Source organism: Myotis yumanensis, unplaced genomic scaffold, assembly GCF_028538775.1.
Source record: "Myotis yumanensis isolate MYYU_CA2020_CCGP unplaced genomic scaffold, mMyoYum1.0.hap1 SCAF_16, whole genome shotgun sequence".
Taxonomy (NCBI): Eukaryota; Metazoa; Chordata; class Mammalia; order Chiroptera; family Vespertilionidae; genus Myotis; species Myotis yumanensis.
This window is the reverse complement of record NW_027223767.1, coordinates 33,484,539-33,498,713: the sequence shown is the minus strand read 5'-3', so window position 1 is coordinate 33,498,713 and position 14,175 is coordinate 33,484,539. Positions and strand designations below refer to the sequence as shown.

General features: G+C 34.5%; 1 protein-coding gene across 7 annotated transcripts in view; it reads left to right on the top strand.

Moving 5' to 3' along the window:
* The window catches only part of CDC27 (cell division cycle 27), a 50,119-nt gene that overhangs the window by 15,482 nt on the left and 20,462 nt on the right, over positions 1-14,175 (top strand). For 5 of the 7 annotated variants that reach the window (XM_070392913.1, XM_070392912.1, XM_070392910.1 and 2 more), the window contains exons 2-8: positions 442-517; positions 2,737-2,884; positions 4,637-4,762; positions 7,770-7,867; positions 8,634-8,788; positions 8,894-9,105; positions 10,022-10,136. In XM_070392913.1, the coding sequence (XP_070249014.1) occupies positions 442-517; positions 2,737-2,884; positions 4,637-4,762; positions 7,770-7,867; positions 8,634-8,788; positions 8,894-9,105; positions 10,022-10,136 (930 nt within the window). The remainder of the gene's footprint in view (positions 1-441; positions 518-2,736; positions 2,885-4,636; positions 4,763-7,769; positions 7,868-8,633; positions 8,789-8,893; positions 9,106-10,021; positions 10,137-14,175) is intronic. The other 2 variants (XM_070392916.1, XM_070392915.1) reach the window with 1 other exon arrangement.

Sequence of the window (14,175 nt, the reverse complement as noted above, 5' to 3'; positions counted from 1 at the left end):
GTGTGGTAGGCAGACCTGCAAATGAATAACTGGCATATAATATGAGTGTTTATACTAGAAGAGGTATGTTTACCAAAAAAAAATGGCTAAAGATCAGCCAGGAAAGCTTTATAAAGTAGATGTTATCTTAGCTGGATCTTTAGGAATGAGGGAGCCCACATTCCCTAGTCACTAGTCACTAGCCGGGCCTAGTGCAAGAAAAGGAAGTACAAAGACACAGAGGCCTAAAAGTCCATGGAAAGTCCAGTGAGTGAATTCAGGTATGTTTGGAACCATCTCTGAAGAGCTTTATCTAACACACTTTGAGTTTGCACTGCGGACATTGAAGTTTTATCACTTAAATTAGGGATGTTGATTTGGGGATTATATGCAAGGCTCTGAGCTAGGAGCTTCCTTGAAACTCTGTATTTATATATTTATGTTCTTTTCTTCCTCTTGCAGGCTGCTATATGGCAAGCACTAAACCATTATGCTTACCGAGATGCAGTTTTCCTTGCAGAACGACTATATGCAGAAGGTTTGTACTATATTTATTTCTGTAAAATCCTAAATAAATTAAATATATGAACACCATCCCTTTTTATGACTATAACAAAATTCTGAGTATCGCTTTTTTCTTTTTCTTTACAATTGATACTATTTCATAAAAACTTTTCCCTGTATCTGTGTAGCTCACATATATATTACTTTTAATAACTATAGAGTTGCTTCAGATTTTACACTATGGTTTATTTAATCTTTTCCAATCTTTAAGTATTCCCCCCCCCCCCCCCCCCCCATGTTTTTTATTAGAACAGAGTTTATTTTCTGTGGCCAAAAGCATGAATTAGAGTCTCTGGCTTCAAGTGAAAACCCTAACTCTGTCACTTAAATTTGCAGTTGTATACCTAGGGCAAGTTACTTAATGTCTGAGTATTACAGATTTCTCAGCTATAAACTAAAGATAATTGCCTCATAAAATTGAATTAAATTAAAAAATGTGAAAAACAACAACAAAAAAATTGCAAGAATTAAATAAAATAATGTATTTAAAACACTTGGCACAGCCTTATTGCATGGTAATAAATGTTCAATAAACATCTAGTAATGTATATTTTGTTTCTGTCATTAAACTTATTGTAATTCTCTAAGATGTTAATGTAATTATGTATAGTTTTTTTTTCTTTTAAGTCATTTCCTTGGATTATATACTCTGAAATGGAATTTACAAGTCAAATAGTCAATTCTACAACAAATTACTTTTTGCCCAGTTGATAACACAGCAGAGAGAGGTGTCACTAATCTGGGTGTCACCAATAGTATAAGACTTGCTTCATAGGCCTATCACTATTACATTTGACCATTGTAATGTATTTTTGCTTGAGAATTATGACATATTTTGTCTTGCATTTTTATAACTAAGAGATTAACGGTTATTTTCTCAAGTGTTTGTTTTAAATTTATTCCTATTTTGTGAGCTATATCATTATTACATATTTGCCTCAGGTTGTTGCTTTATAATCTTAAGTCTGTTTATGTATATTACTCTGATATTTAAAATTTTTATGTACTTGAAACTCATCAGCTTTGTCATTTATACTTCCTCTTATTGCTACAGTAGCTGGAAAATTGTCATCTTTCTATAACTACAATAAATATATGGTTCTTGGTAGTTTAAAAAAATTTAAAGAATTTATCATAGTATTATTACTTAATTTATTCAATATTATGTATGTGTTTTTTTGCAAGCTGATCCTTTGTTAATTTTTATTTTTCAATTACAGTTTATATTCAGTATTTTGTATTAGTTTCAGGTGTACATAGTGGTTAGTTAATCCTATACCTTACAAAGTGTTCTAGTAGTCACCTGGCATCAATCATAGTTATTGTAATATTTTTTACTATATTCCCTATGCTATACTTTACATTCCCATGACATTTTATAACTGCCAATTTGTACATCTTAATCCCTTCACATTTTTTATCCACTCCCTAAACCCCTCATCTCTGGCAATCACCAGTCTATTCTCTGTATATTTGAGTCCATTTTGTTTGTTCATTTATTTTGTTCTTTAGCTTCCACATATAAGTGAAATCAGATGGTATTTGTCTGACTTGTATCACTTAACATAATATCTTCTAGGTCCATACATGCTGTTGCAAATGGTAGGATTCTTTTTTTCTTTTTTTTACGGCTGAGTAATGTTCCATTGTATATATGCACCACTCATCTGTAATGGGCACTTGGATTGCTTTGATATCTTGGCTGTTATAAATAACCCTGCAATGAACACAGGGGTGCATAAATTCTTTCATATTAGTGTTTTGGGTTTCTTCAGATGTATACCCAGCAGTGAAATCTCTGGGTCATAAGACAGTTTCATTTTTAATTTTTTGAGGAACCTTTATACTGTTTTCCATAGTGACTGCACCAATATGCATTCCCACCTACAGAGGGTTCCCTTTTCTGCACATCCTTGCCAATACTTGCTTGTTGATTTATTGATGATAGCCATTCTGACAGGTGTGAGGTGATATCTCATCGTGATTTTAATTTGCATTTCTCTTATGATTAGTGACTGTGGGGAACTAATTTTCTATCAGTAAAGTATTTCTCCTTAATGGAAATAAATGATTGTTTTACATTAAATAACATGCCTAATTTTTTTGTTGCCAAACTTGTTTATTGCCAGATAAACAATGATTACCATTCAACCTACTGAATAATAGCTCTTTTTTTTCCATATGTGTTTTTAGTACACTCAGAAGAAGCTTTGTTTTTATTGGCAACCTGTTATTATCGCTCAGGAAAGGCATATAAAGCATATAGACTCTTGAAAGGACACAGTTGTACTACACCACAATGTAAATACCTGCTTGCAAAATGTTGTGTTGATCTCAGCAAGTAAGTTTTTAAGAATGTGTTCTAATTTCATTCTTACTTACACTGTAGAATTTGGGATAAAATTCTTTTAATGAGTTAAACTCTGACTCACTTTGTCCCCTCTTTTTGGGTAGTAGAGATTTGTCATTTCAGTAGTTTGAAATGTTTATACAATATTCTATAGCATTATTATTTTTGTTATGGAAAGATTTCATTGTTGTTGTAATAAATAATAGAATTTAACTTCGAAGAAACTTAAGTTATAACTAATTCATATCATTTTCTAAAATTCCAAGTGTTATTTCATTTCCTTTGCTTTCATTGTTAGGCCAATTGGGATAAGCCTGAAAACCTACTTACCACTTCACTTGCAATTAATGCTCCCTTGGGTCTAGGTAATTGTGTAATTATTTGCCTTTCAAGATCATTCTATTTGCAAACCACTACTCCTACCTCTTTGATGCAATGGGACAGATTCTGGAGAGTGCTTCTTTTGCACATTACAGTTAAACCAAGTCAGCTGTCCCAGTTCTGAATTTGGAGGCAGCTAGAGGTATAGGTAGTTGTGTTCTGTTAAACTCTTTCTGTGCTGTAAGAGATGAAATAATGTAAAAGTGACTAGAGACATAATTATAAAAGCCTGTGCGTATATTTTCTTTGTATGTTTACAGGTTTATTTTATTTGATGGCTTTTCAATTAAAGCTAGCTACAATATGTATAATATTTCTGAAATATTTGTTATTGAATTATTTTTACTCCAAGGATTCTAATGTTAAATTCTTTCTTTTTTTTTAAATCCTCATCAAAGGATATTTTTTCCATTGATTTTTTTTAGGTAAGAGAAGGGAGAGAGAGACAAACATCAATTGGTTGCCTCCTGCATGTGCCCCAAGTAGGTGCCCTTGGCCAGGAAACAAACCTTTGATCCTTCAGTCAGAGGGCCAGTACTCTAACCACTGAGCAAAACCGGCCAGGGCTAATGTTAAATTCTTAAAAATCAGTTTATTTAATTTACCAATGTCTTAAGCCAGTTCTTACCCCATTTACAAATCATTATACAGTAGTTTTTTTTTTTTTAAATCTCACTGACAGTAAAAAAAAAAAACTTTAGATATTACCTTTTATATGTAAACTCGAGAGTTTTCTGCATGATTTGGAAAAAACTTTAAAATACAAAACATTATAAACTCTGATGCTAAAAATATATACTGAAATCAGGCCAAAATTTATCCTTTGGTGAACACTTATGATTTTCGATGTCAAGAAAGCATAACTGACAAATAAAAAGAGATAAAGTGGTATTCAGGTTTCATTTATAAACCTAAAAATGACTGAGGCTTGTTAAGTATGTAATTTTTAATTAAAATATTAGTCTTATTTAATTTGCTTGCAAATTTATATTTCAAGGAATTATAAACTAAGAAGGGTCACCATGTTTGTTAATGAAAAACCATTTATATTCTCTCCTCCCCCCCGGAATAATGGTCTTTATTTCTTTTGACATGAATATTGTGTATGTTGTTCAGGCCAGATTTATACATACAGAGAGTAAATTTAGCTGGTTCTGTTTTTAAAGGCAAGACGAATTTTAAGATAATAAATTCCCAGTCTCCCAAATGATTCTAAATACAAGTTTATTGGTATTGTAAAAGTACATGAACTTTTTATTTTACCTATCTTTATATTCAGAGGTACATTGGTAATGAAGAATGTATTTACAGTCATGTGTTTTTATGTTGACTTTTTAAAGTCTGTAAATTTGTGTTTTAAAGGCTTGCTGAAGGGGAACAGATCTTATCTGGTGGAGTGTTTAATAAACAGAAAAGCCATGATGATATTGTTACTGAGTTTGGTGATTCAGCTTGCTTTACTCTTTCATTGTTGGGACATGTATATTGGTAAGAATCATTCAAATTATCAGAAAATTGTTTCCAATACTAGAATGCTTTGTGATTTTTAAAAAAGTATATATTTTATTGATTTTTTACAGAGAGGAAGAGAGAGGGATAGAGAGTCAGAAACATCCATGAGAGAGAAGCATCGATCAGCTGCCTCCTGACCACCCCCCACTGGGGATGTGCCCACAACCAAGGTACATGCCCTTGACCAGAATCGAACCCGGGACCCTTGAGTCCTCAGGCGGATGCTCCATCCACTGAGCCAAACCAGTTAGGGCATTGGTTTGTGATTTTAAAAACCTGTGATGATCTGTGTTTATCAAGTAGCACTTGGCTGAGTAGTAGTACACAGACTTCTAGTTCCATGACCTTGTTAAACCTGGAAAATACTAGAGATGCTGATCCCATATTGACTATCCATTTTGCCTTAATGATAATAGCTATAGCAGCACACTGCCTACCAATTGAGTGAACAGATGGGTTTTTTACCTGGTTGAGGAGAGTATCTTCATATAATCCACTGAGGAAAAAGAAGAGTGAAGTTTTTTTCTCTAATATTAAATGTCACTGCTGCTCCTTAGTAGGAGGTTTGAAGGAAAGTTTCAGCCATAAAGTAAATAAATTTACTTATATTTATTTAATTTCAGTCTTTTAAAGGCAAGAGAGATTGACTTCAATATTATCACCATAATAATATTTTTCTCACCTGTTTTTATTTTGAAATACTCTTTGAGCTGGGAACAGGGGTCAAGATGTAATGAGGTAACAGGAATTCTTCAGCTGACTACAGGAGTGCATCACTTGTGTAAATGTCATCTGTTGCATATCATGGGAAAAATGGATGAGGATTGTTTATCTAAAAATTAGGATAGTATCTGTTTTAAGATAAATTGAGACTAGTTTAATAGTAGTTTTGAAAAACCTTGAAAATGTCTTTTTGAACAGAATAAATTATTTGAATTGGAGGCTCATAATCAGATGACACTACTCTTGAGAATGGGAGTAAATAAAAATAAAATATTAATATCTTCATTTATCTCAATAAAAGGACTTAGAGTTATTAATTTGGTTCATGCAACTATGATTCATCTTGTCATTTATTCAAGGAACTTTGAGATTCATCCTCTGTTATGGCTAGACACAGTACTTGGCACTGAGGATATGAAGATAAATAACTCACACTCTTCACCCTCAGAGATTTATAATAGAGTAGAGGAGATAAGCAGTAAACAAAAGTTCGTAAGTTTTTATGATAACAGTAAAAAAATGATGTGATAAAATTTGAGCAGTATTTTGTTTGAATGAGGGAATGCTCAATTCTACCTGGTTAAGAAGAGGGATAAGATGGTAACTAAAAAAGACTTAATAGAGCCCTGGCCGGTTTGGCTCGGTGGATGGAGTGTCGACCTGTGGACTGAAGGGTCCCGGGTTCGATTCCGGTCAGGGGCATGTGCCTTGGTTGTGGGCACGTCCCCAGTGGGGGGTGTGCAGGAGGCAGCTGATCGATGTTTCTAATTCTCTATCCCTCTCCCTTCCTCTCTGTAAAGAATCAATAAAATATTTTTTTTAAAAAAGACTTAATAGAAAAAGTTTTGTTTCTTTGAATTCTCAATAGTAATAAAACTGGAAAATGGGCAAAATACTTAAATGGACACTTCACTGTAGAGGACATATGGCTGGTAAATAAGCACATAAAAGGATGTGCCAAATCATTAGACGTTAAGGAAAGGCAAATAAAAACCATCATTGGAAACCACTTCACACATGTCCATGTGTTTATTGAATCAAATTAGGAAAGTATGGAGAGCTAGATATCCTTCAACTGGTGGTACTTGTCTTTAGTACATCATTCTAGTTTCTAGTCACTTGAAAATTTGGAAGTAAAGCAAACTAATCTAGTTCCCCAAAGGGATCCTCTTCAGAGTTCTCTGAGATTACACTGACAGCACTTAGATTATATGTTTTAGCTGATAGTTTCATTTGAAAAGTCTTTTGAAAATCTTGGTTAGTTGCCATCTGGCGCTTTATAGAATTTTGGAAGAATTGCTGTATCTTATGCCCTAGCTGATTTGGCTCAGTGGATAGTATTGGCCTCTGGACTGAAGGGTACCAGGTTCGATTCTGATCAAGGGCACATGCCCGGGTTGTGGGCTCAATCCCCAGTAGGGGTGTGCAGGAGGCAGCTGATTGGTGATTCTCTCTCATCATTGATGTTTCTATCTCTCTCCCTCTCCCTTTCTCTCTGAAATCATTAAAAAATATATTTTAAAAAAAGAATTACTGTATCTTAATTTTTTCCATTATATGTATAATGAAGAATTTCCACTTCAGATAAGAGGATTAGTATTTTTTTTTTGCCTGAAAGCTCCAATGAGTCTCACTAACCCTCAACCCCATCTGCCCTCCCATTTAAAAGCAAGGGAGGTAACAATGCCAGTCTAATAATTTTCAGGTTGTTACAAGTATGTATGGTTTTAGGAATGTTGTTTATATTCTAAATGTAACCTTTATATACCTGACTTAGAAACATAAACTTTTCTTTCATTAAGAACTATCACCTCCACTTGGTTAGAAAATCTGATCCCTTAAATATGCTATATTTAAAGCATTTAAGTCACTTTGAAAATTACCACTAGGTTATTATATTAAAAATTAAGAAAATAATACTGAAACATTTGGATGTTTTTTATATCTCCTTTAGTAATTCTAGTATCAGACAGTACATAAAAAACATTATAATATTCAAGATGGCAATGATAGTTTGTTAATTTTGTTAGCATTCCTTTTAATTCATGTTCTGTTTATTTTCACTGACTTTTGACTTGAATTGCCCTAAGTAATAGAGATTGAAGGATAGTAAGAAGGGGAAAGTGGTGATTTAGGGAAGCATCAAGAAGAATATTCTCAGAACTTTTATAAGACTTAACTAATTTCTGTACCAAAAATTTCCTTATAATATATGTCTTAGGTTTTATAGCATGTCTAATTGATTTGTTTGCCTTTACAGCAAAACAGATCGGCTTGCCAAAGGATCAGAATGTTACCAAAAGAGCCTTAGTTTAAATCCTTTCCTCTGGTCCCCCTTTGAATCATTATGTGAAATAGGTAGGTTTATAGAAATGGCTGTAGGGGAAGGGGTTCTCCATTTCCTCTTCTTTATTTTTTTCCTTGCTTAATTTTTGGAATGTGATACAGATTATTCAGAAAAAAATATTTTTCAAAGCCAAAGGGATGTTAAAATTGAGAACAAGAAATAAGATAGAGTCATATGTTTCAGGAATAATGTAGCCTTTCTTGTGTCCTCTAGCATGAGTTGTATTATGAGTATAGCATTAACCAAAACAGCTTATGGATAAGAAAAGAAATGAATAGAATCCCAAAGCAGAAACTGTAATAATATAAATTAAGACCTGGAATATATGGGGTGTTTCAGTATATATATATACTCTAGTATGCATGAAGGATCATTTTAAAACATTGTATTTATATACATGGGAGGGCTTAAAATTTTAATATTTCTAGTGGGTTTCAACTCTCTACTCTTAGTCCTTACCTTGAGCAAAATGAGATCTAGATCTTTGCTTTCTGCTTTAAAATAAACACAGAAATTGGCATTTTCCTGTGATTTATTATATTTAAAATCAATATCATTGGTGTTTAGTTTATTTCCTAAATTTACAGCTTTATCTTAGGGGTAAACTTGCGCAATAAATTGATGTGTGGGCTTCTGGGAGGTAAATTTGATCAGGTGAAACAATCAGAAGAACTTTAAAACTCTGGAAAAGGCCTATTTCCACTGATTTATACATACCTGGGGTGGAAAATTAACCCTCACTTCTTCAGAAGCAAATTTTTTTTTTTCCCTTCACAGGTGAAAAGCCAGATCCTGACCAAACATTTAAATTAACCTCTTTACAGAACTTTAGCAACTGTCTGCCCAACTCTTGCACAACAGTAGTATCTAATCATAATTTATCTCACAGACAACCTGAGACGGTTCTTACAGAAACACCCCAGGACACAATTGTAAGTGTATCATATTCTATTATTCAAAATATTATGAAAATGAAAAATAATGATCTGAACTAAATGATGTATTGTAAATGTCATGGTAGAAATTTTCTGTTTCAGGAATTAAACAGACTGAATTTAGAATCTTCCAATTCAAAGTATTCCTTGAATACAGATTCCTCAGTGTCTTATATTGATTCAGCTGTAATTTCACCAGATACTGTCCCTCTCGGAACAGGAACTTCTATATTATCTAAACAGGTTCAAAATAAACCAAAAACTGGTCGAAGCTTATTAGGAGGACCAGCTGCTCTTAGCCCATTAACCCCCAGGTAAGACAGACAAAAGATAGTTTAAAATGTTTCTATAATATTAAATTATTTTATAATAATTCATATTATTAGTAATATAAATTACTAATAATATGAAACTTTTAAATCAATATAGAAAAAGAGGCATTTAATAAGTCAATAATGGAGTAAAAAAATAAAGTACCTGTGATAAAAATTTAATATTAAATATTAGAGAAGATTTAAAAACTCTTAAATATGCTATATGGAGTTAGTGTATGCATTAAAAGATGTCTTTATGTTTGTGCATCAGTGAATAGTGAACCTCTTAGAATGTTGAAATGTTTATGATATAATCAGACGATGGTTGTTGTTAAAGTGCTATTTTCCAAAACATGGAGGAAGGAATGACACCTATTAATATGAAATATTTTGTGAAAATTATTAGAAGTATATGTATGTATAAATACAGGAACCCAGCCCAGAGGATACATATCCAAAAGTATCAAAATAAAAAATTATATGCTAGAATAGACTTAAATTGGGTCCCAGGGCCAGGGAACTACTAAAATATCATAAACATGAGATGACAATAACTCATTGAATCCATAAGTGGATTCACATTTTCTCTGTAATAGTGTCTAAATCCCATAAATTCCAAGAATTTTAATAAATTTGATCATTGGGAACTTAGTTTTTACAAAGCCACTCTTATTTATAATAAATCTCCTGAGATCAGTTGTTGCTGCTCAGTTTAGTCTTGTTTGGTATTTTAAGTTTTAGTTATGGTGGTTGGAATAGTCTACATTCATAGCTTATTTTTAATCTGCCCCTTAGATCCTCGCTGCCCCAAGACTGATTTGCCATTCTCTTCCTTTTAGACCTTCTAATTTAGTATACTGCTGCTTTATATATGCCTTGATGACTTTTTGACACCTTGATTTCAACCTCTTCTCAGTTTTGGGATTTTGCCATTAGAAACCCCAAGTCCTGGAGATGGATCCTATTTACAAAACTACACTAATACATCTTCTGTAATTGATGTGCCACCCACCGGAGCCCCTTCAAAAAAGGTATTTTCCGTGTAAAATATAGTTTTGGTACCGATGAAAGAAAATTCATTTAAAATTCCAATCTATTAAAAGCAATTTCATAGAGAATCTAACTTTATATAATTGTTGTTGCATTAGAGTTATTGATCTAAATGTAAAAAGTTATCGCTGTCCTAGCCTCCTTGTTATAATTGGAGACACAAACCTGGTTGCTCTTTATTTCAGCGTACATCAAATAAGCACATTCAGATTTTTCCTTTAATTTCTTACGGTTTTTTTAATGAAATTAAGAGTTTCTGTCACTTTGAATATAAATAAGAAATATACCTGCCATAGTTTTTACTTGTCCCCATCACCATGTTTGTTTTTTAAGTATACTAGTGTTAAAATGAAAAAAAGACTGACTTATGTAAAGCCAGCTGTTTCTGATAATAAAATTCTTATAGTGGCTACTCATAGATGTGTAGTAAATTTATAGTAAACTAGAGGCCTGGTGCACGAATTCGTGCACCAGTGGGTCCCTCTGCCTGGTCTGCAGGATCGGGCTGAAACTGGCTCTTCGACATCTCCCGAGGGGTCCTGGATTGTGAGAGGGTGCAGGCCAGGCCAAAGGACCCCACTGGTGCAGGATCGGGGCACGGGAGGGATGTGGGAGGTTGGCCAGGTGGGGAGGGACCACGGGAGGGCTCCAGGGCATGTCTGGCTCATCTCACGCAATCTCGATCAGCCGGACCCCAGTAGCAAGCTAACCTTCCAGTCAGAACGTCTGCCCCCTGGTGGTTAGTGCATGTCATAGTGACTGGTCAACCGGTCGACTGTCTGCCCCTGGTGGTCAGTGCACATCATAGCTAGCTGTTGAGTGGCCTTAGCATATCATTAGCATATTACACTTTGATTGGTTGAATGGCCGACCAGACGACCGGACACTTAGCATATTAGGCTTTTATTATATAGAAATGTGTAAAAAAAAATGAAAAATATTTGACAATATTCTTACAGTAAATACTGGGACAAGTTTTGAGATTCTCTTTATAATATTCTTTTATAAAGATCTATGGCAGTACAGGTCAAAGTGCTATTTGTTTAAAAGATATCTGTGATGCAGGGTATCTTTTATGATAATTAAATTAGGTTATATGTGTAAAATGCCTATTTGCCGTGCTTAACACATTGTATGCGGGAAACGTATTTATAAAACATAAATACGTTTCCCGCATACAATGTGGTAATAGATGTTTAAGAAATGACAGCTAAATAAATAATAATAGTATGTGAATGACCAATATAGCCCCTTTACCACTCTAGAGACATGTTTCTTCTTGTTTTTTACTCTTTTATTCCTGAACTTCCTTAGAGTCTGTGGGGGGAAAAAAGTTCCAAGAGTGGTGAAAAGAGACTGCAAAGTAGTTGAAGTGTAGATTATTTTAAATGTGATATCTAAAAGTTGGCAACTACCTTGTATTGCACTGTTAAAAGAGTGAAAAATAATTGTGGGAATTAGTTTATTATAGTTATGAGAAGGCATAGTAGCATAGTAGTTAGCATGCCAGGTGAAATAGGCCAGAACCAGGCAAGCTATTGCAATCAGGAAAAGTTAGGAAGTGAGAGGTATATGATTTCAGTGCCCAAATAATAAAAGTCACATCTCTTCCTCTTGTGCCTCTGTTCTCTTCTTACCCTATTACAAGATGTTCTTAGAAAAGCTATACTTGTAGGCCTGCATGCAGTATCAACTAAAAATATCAAACCTAGCCCTGACCGGTTTGGCTCAGTGGATAGGGAGTCAGCCTGCGGACTCAAGTGTCCCAGGTTCGATTCCGGTCAAGGGCATGTACCTTGGTTGCGGGCACATCCCCAGTGAGGAGTGTGCAGGAGGCAGCTGATCGATGTTTCTCTCTCATCAATGTTTCTGACTTTCTCTATCCCTCTCCCTTCCTCTCTGTAAAAAACCAATAAAATATATTTAAAAAAAATAAAATAAAAATATCAAACCTGCCTGACCGGTTTGGCTCAGTGGATAGAGCGTCGGCCTGCCGACTAAAGGGTCCCAAGTTCGATTCCAGTCAAGGGCATGTACCTTGGTTGTGGGCACATCCCCATTAGGGGGTGTGCAGGAGGCAGCTGATGGATGTTTCTCTCTCATCGATGTTTCTAGCTCTCTATCCCTCTCCCTTCCTCTCTGTAAAAAATCAATAAAAAATATATTAAAAAAATATATATATCAAACCTAGTAGTGGGTGTAGTACATAGTTCTTGGTTAGATAAGGCCCAAATTGACTTTAAGTTTTGTCCTTTGGGTGAATGTAGAAGGAAAAGGAGGAAGGAATATAGGTGAGGTGGTGGTAGATTAGGTGAAAATATTCAGTGGATAGTTAATCATACAGGAAAGAATAAGGCCTGGTGATAGAAATAATAATTAAAGCTGTTAAAATGGCTAGGCTCTCTTAAGGAAAGAGAAAGTAGCTAAAGAGCATAGTTAATGGAAGGAAGAGGGGCCAGCAAATGAAATGGTATGACAAATAATAAAGATGCTGTACTATTTTGGAAATTATACAAAGTTTCAAAAAGGAGGCATGATCAGTGATGATGAATGCAGGAAAGGCCAAAATTAGGCTTTCTTATCTGATGAAAACATGATTATTTTAATGTACAGTTTGAGATTTATGTACAGTGGCTATGAAAGTACCAGGTAAGTTTTGAAGAAAATTATCTGGTAGTAAAGAAATTTAAAACATCCATTGATACAGTAGTCATTGATCTCTTTATAAAGAAGCTAAGTGAGAAAATGAATAGAAATAAGGTGACAAATTAGAGAAGACAGAAAGGAGCAAGCAAAGGGTTTTTCCCCTCTCTAGACAGCAGAAACTAATTAATGAAAGATTGAATACACTAGAAAGAAATATTAATTCTAAGAGCAATATCCTTAGAATTTGGAAAATAATTGGATGACGTCTTTTTAAACCTACTCTTCTAACTACTGTAGGTTTCCCCCACTATACAAAAGTAGAGTATTCATGAAACCTTTTGTAAGCCAAAATGGTTTAAAGCAAATAAGTGTTTATAATTTATAAATTATAAGTAATTTATAAAGAAATATTTTGAGCATTCCCAGCCCCAAAATTCAACGCATGCACGTCTTTATTTCATTCACCACAATTGAAATGCTTAAGTACATCCGGTTTTTCACTATACATAACATCCTTATGAGTTTTTCTGATACTTTAGGACATATCTTGCTAATGAGTGCACAAAATAAAGCACAGATGCTCATAGACACAGTTCCATGCTCTGGTGGCTTGATGCTGGGTGTAGTTCCCAGGGAAGGAGCTTACTGTTACCACTCTCACTACTGGAGGCTCTCAAAGCTTCTAACGGCTCCTTGCAAAACAAATGCTAAGCAGTATTTTTGCTTCTCAACTTTTTTCATAAAAGCAAAGTCATGAACTTTTTTTACTAAGTGCCAAAGAAGGAATATAAAAATCTTATTCTATATATTTTTAAAGTATTTTTATTGATTTCAGGAAGGAAGGGAGAGGGAGAAAGGAATAGAAACATTATTGATGGCAGAGAATCATTGATTGGCTGCTTCCTGCACACCCCCTACTGGGTATTGAGCCTGCAACCCAGGCATGTGCTCTGACTGGGAATCGAACCATGACCTCCAGGTCAAAGCTCAACCACTGAGCCATGCCAGCGGGGCTATATTATTTTTTTATGTATACTAAATTAGATCATAAATCTTGAGAATAGTAGCTCTTAAAATTCTTTAGCATTAGCCCCAACTGGAGAAGATGTTGTAATAAATGGCTTCCAGAAATTTGAGCCTTTCCTTAAAAACTAAAGTGAAAGATGACAGGATAGTATAAAGATAAAAATACTGGGGTTAAAATGTGGAAATAGGCTGATGTTCATTCTAATCTATATATATATATAAAAGTCTAAGCGACTGGAATGACAGGTCACTATGACACACACTGCAGCCAGCCAACCTGCCAGATTGGGGGCGGAGCTGGCCAGCCAACCTCCCGAGGCCCCTCCCTCTGGCCTGCCCAGCCCCAAT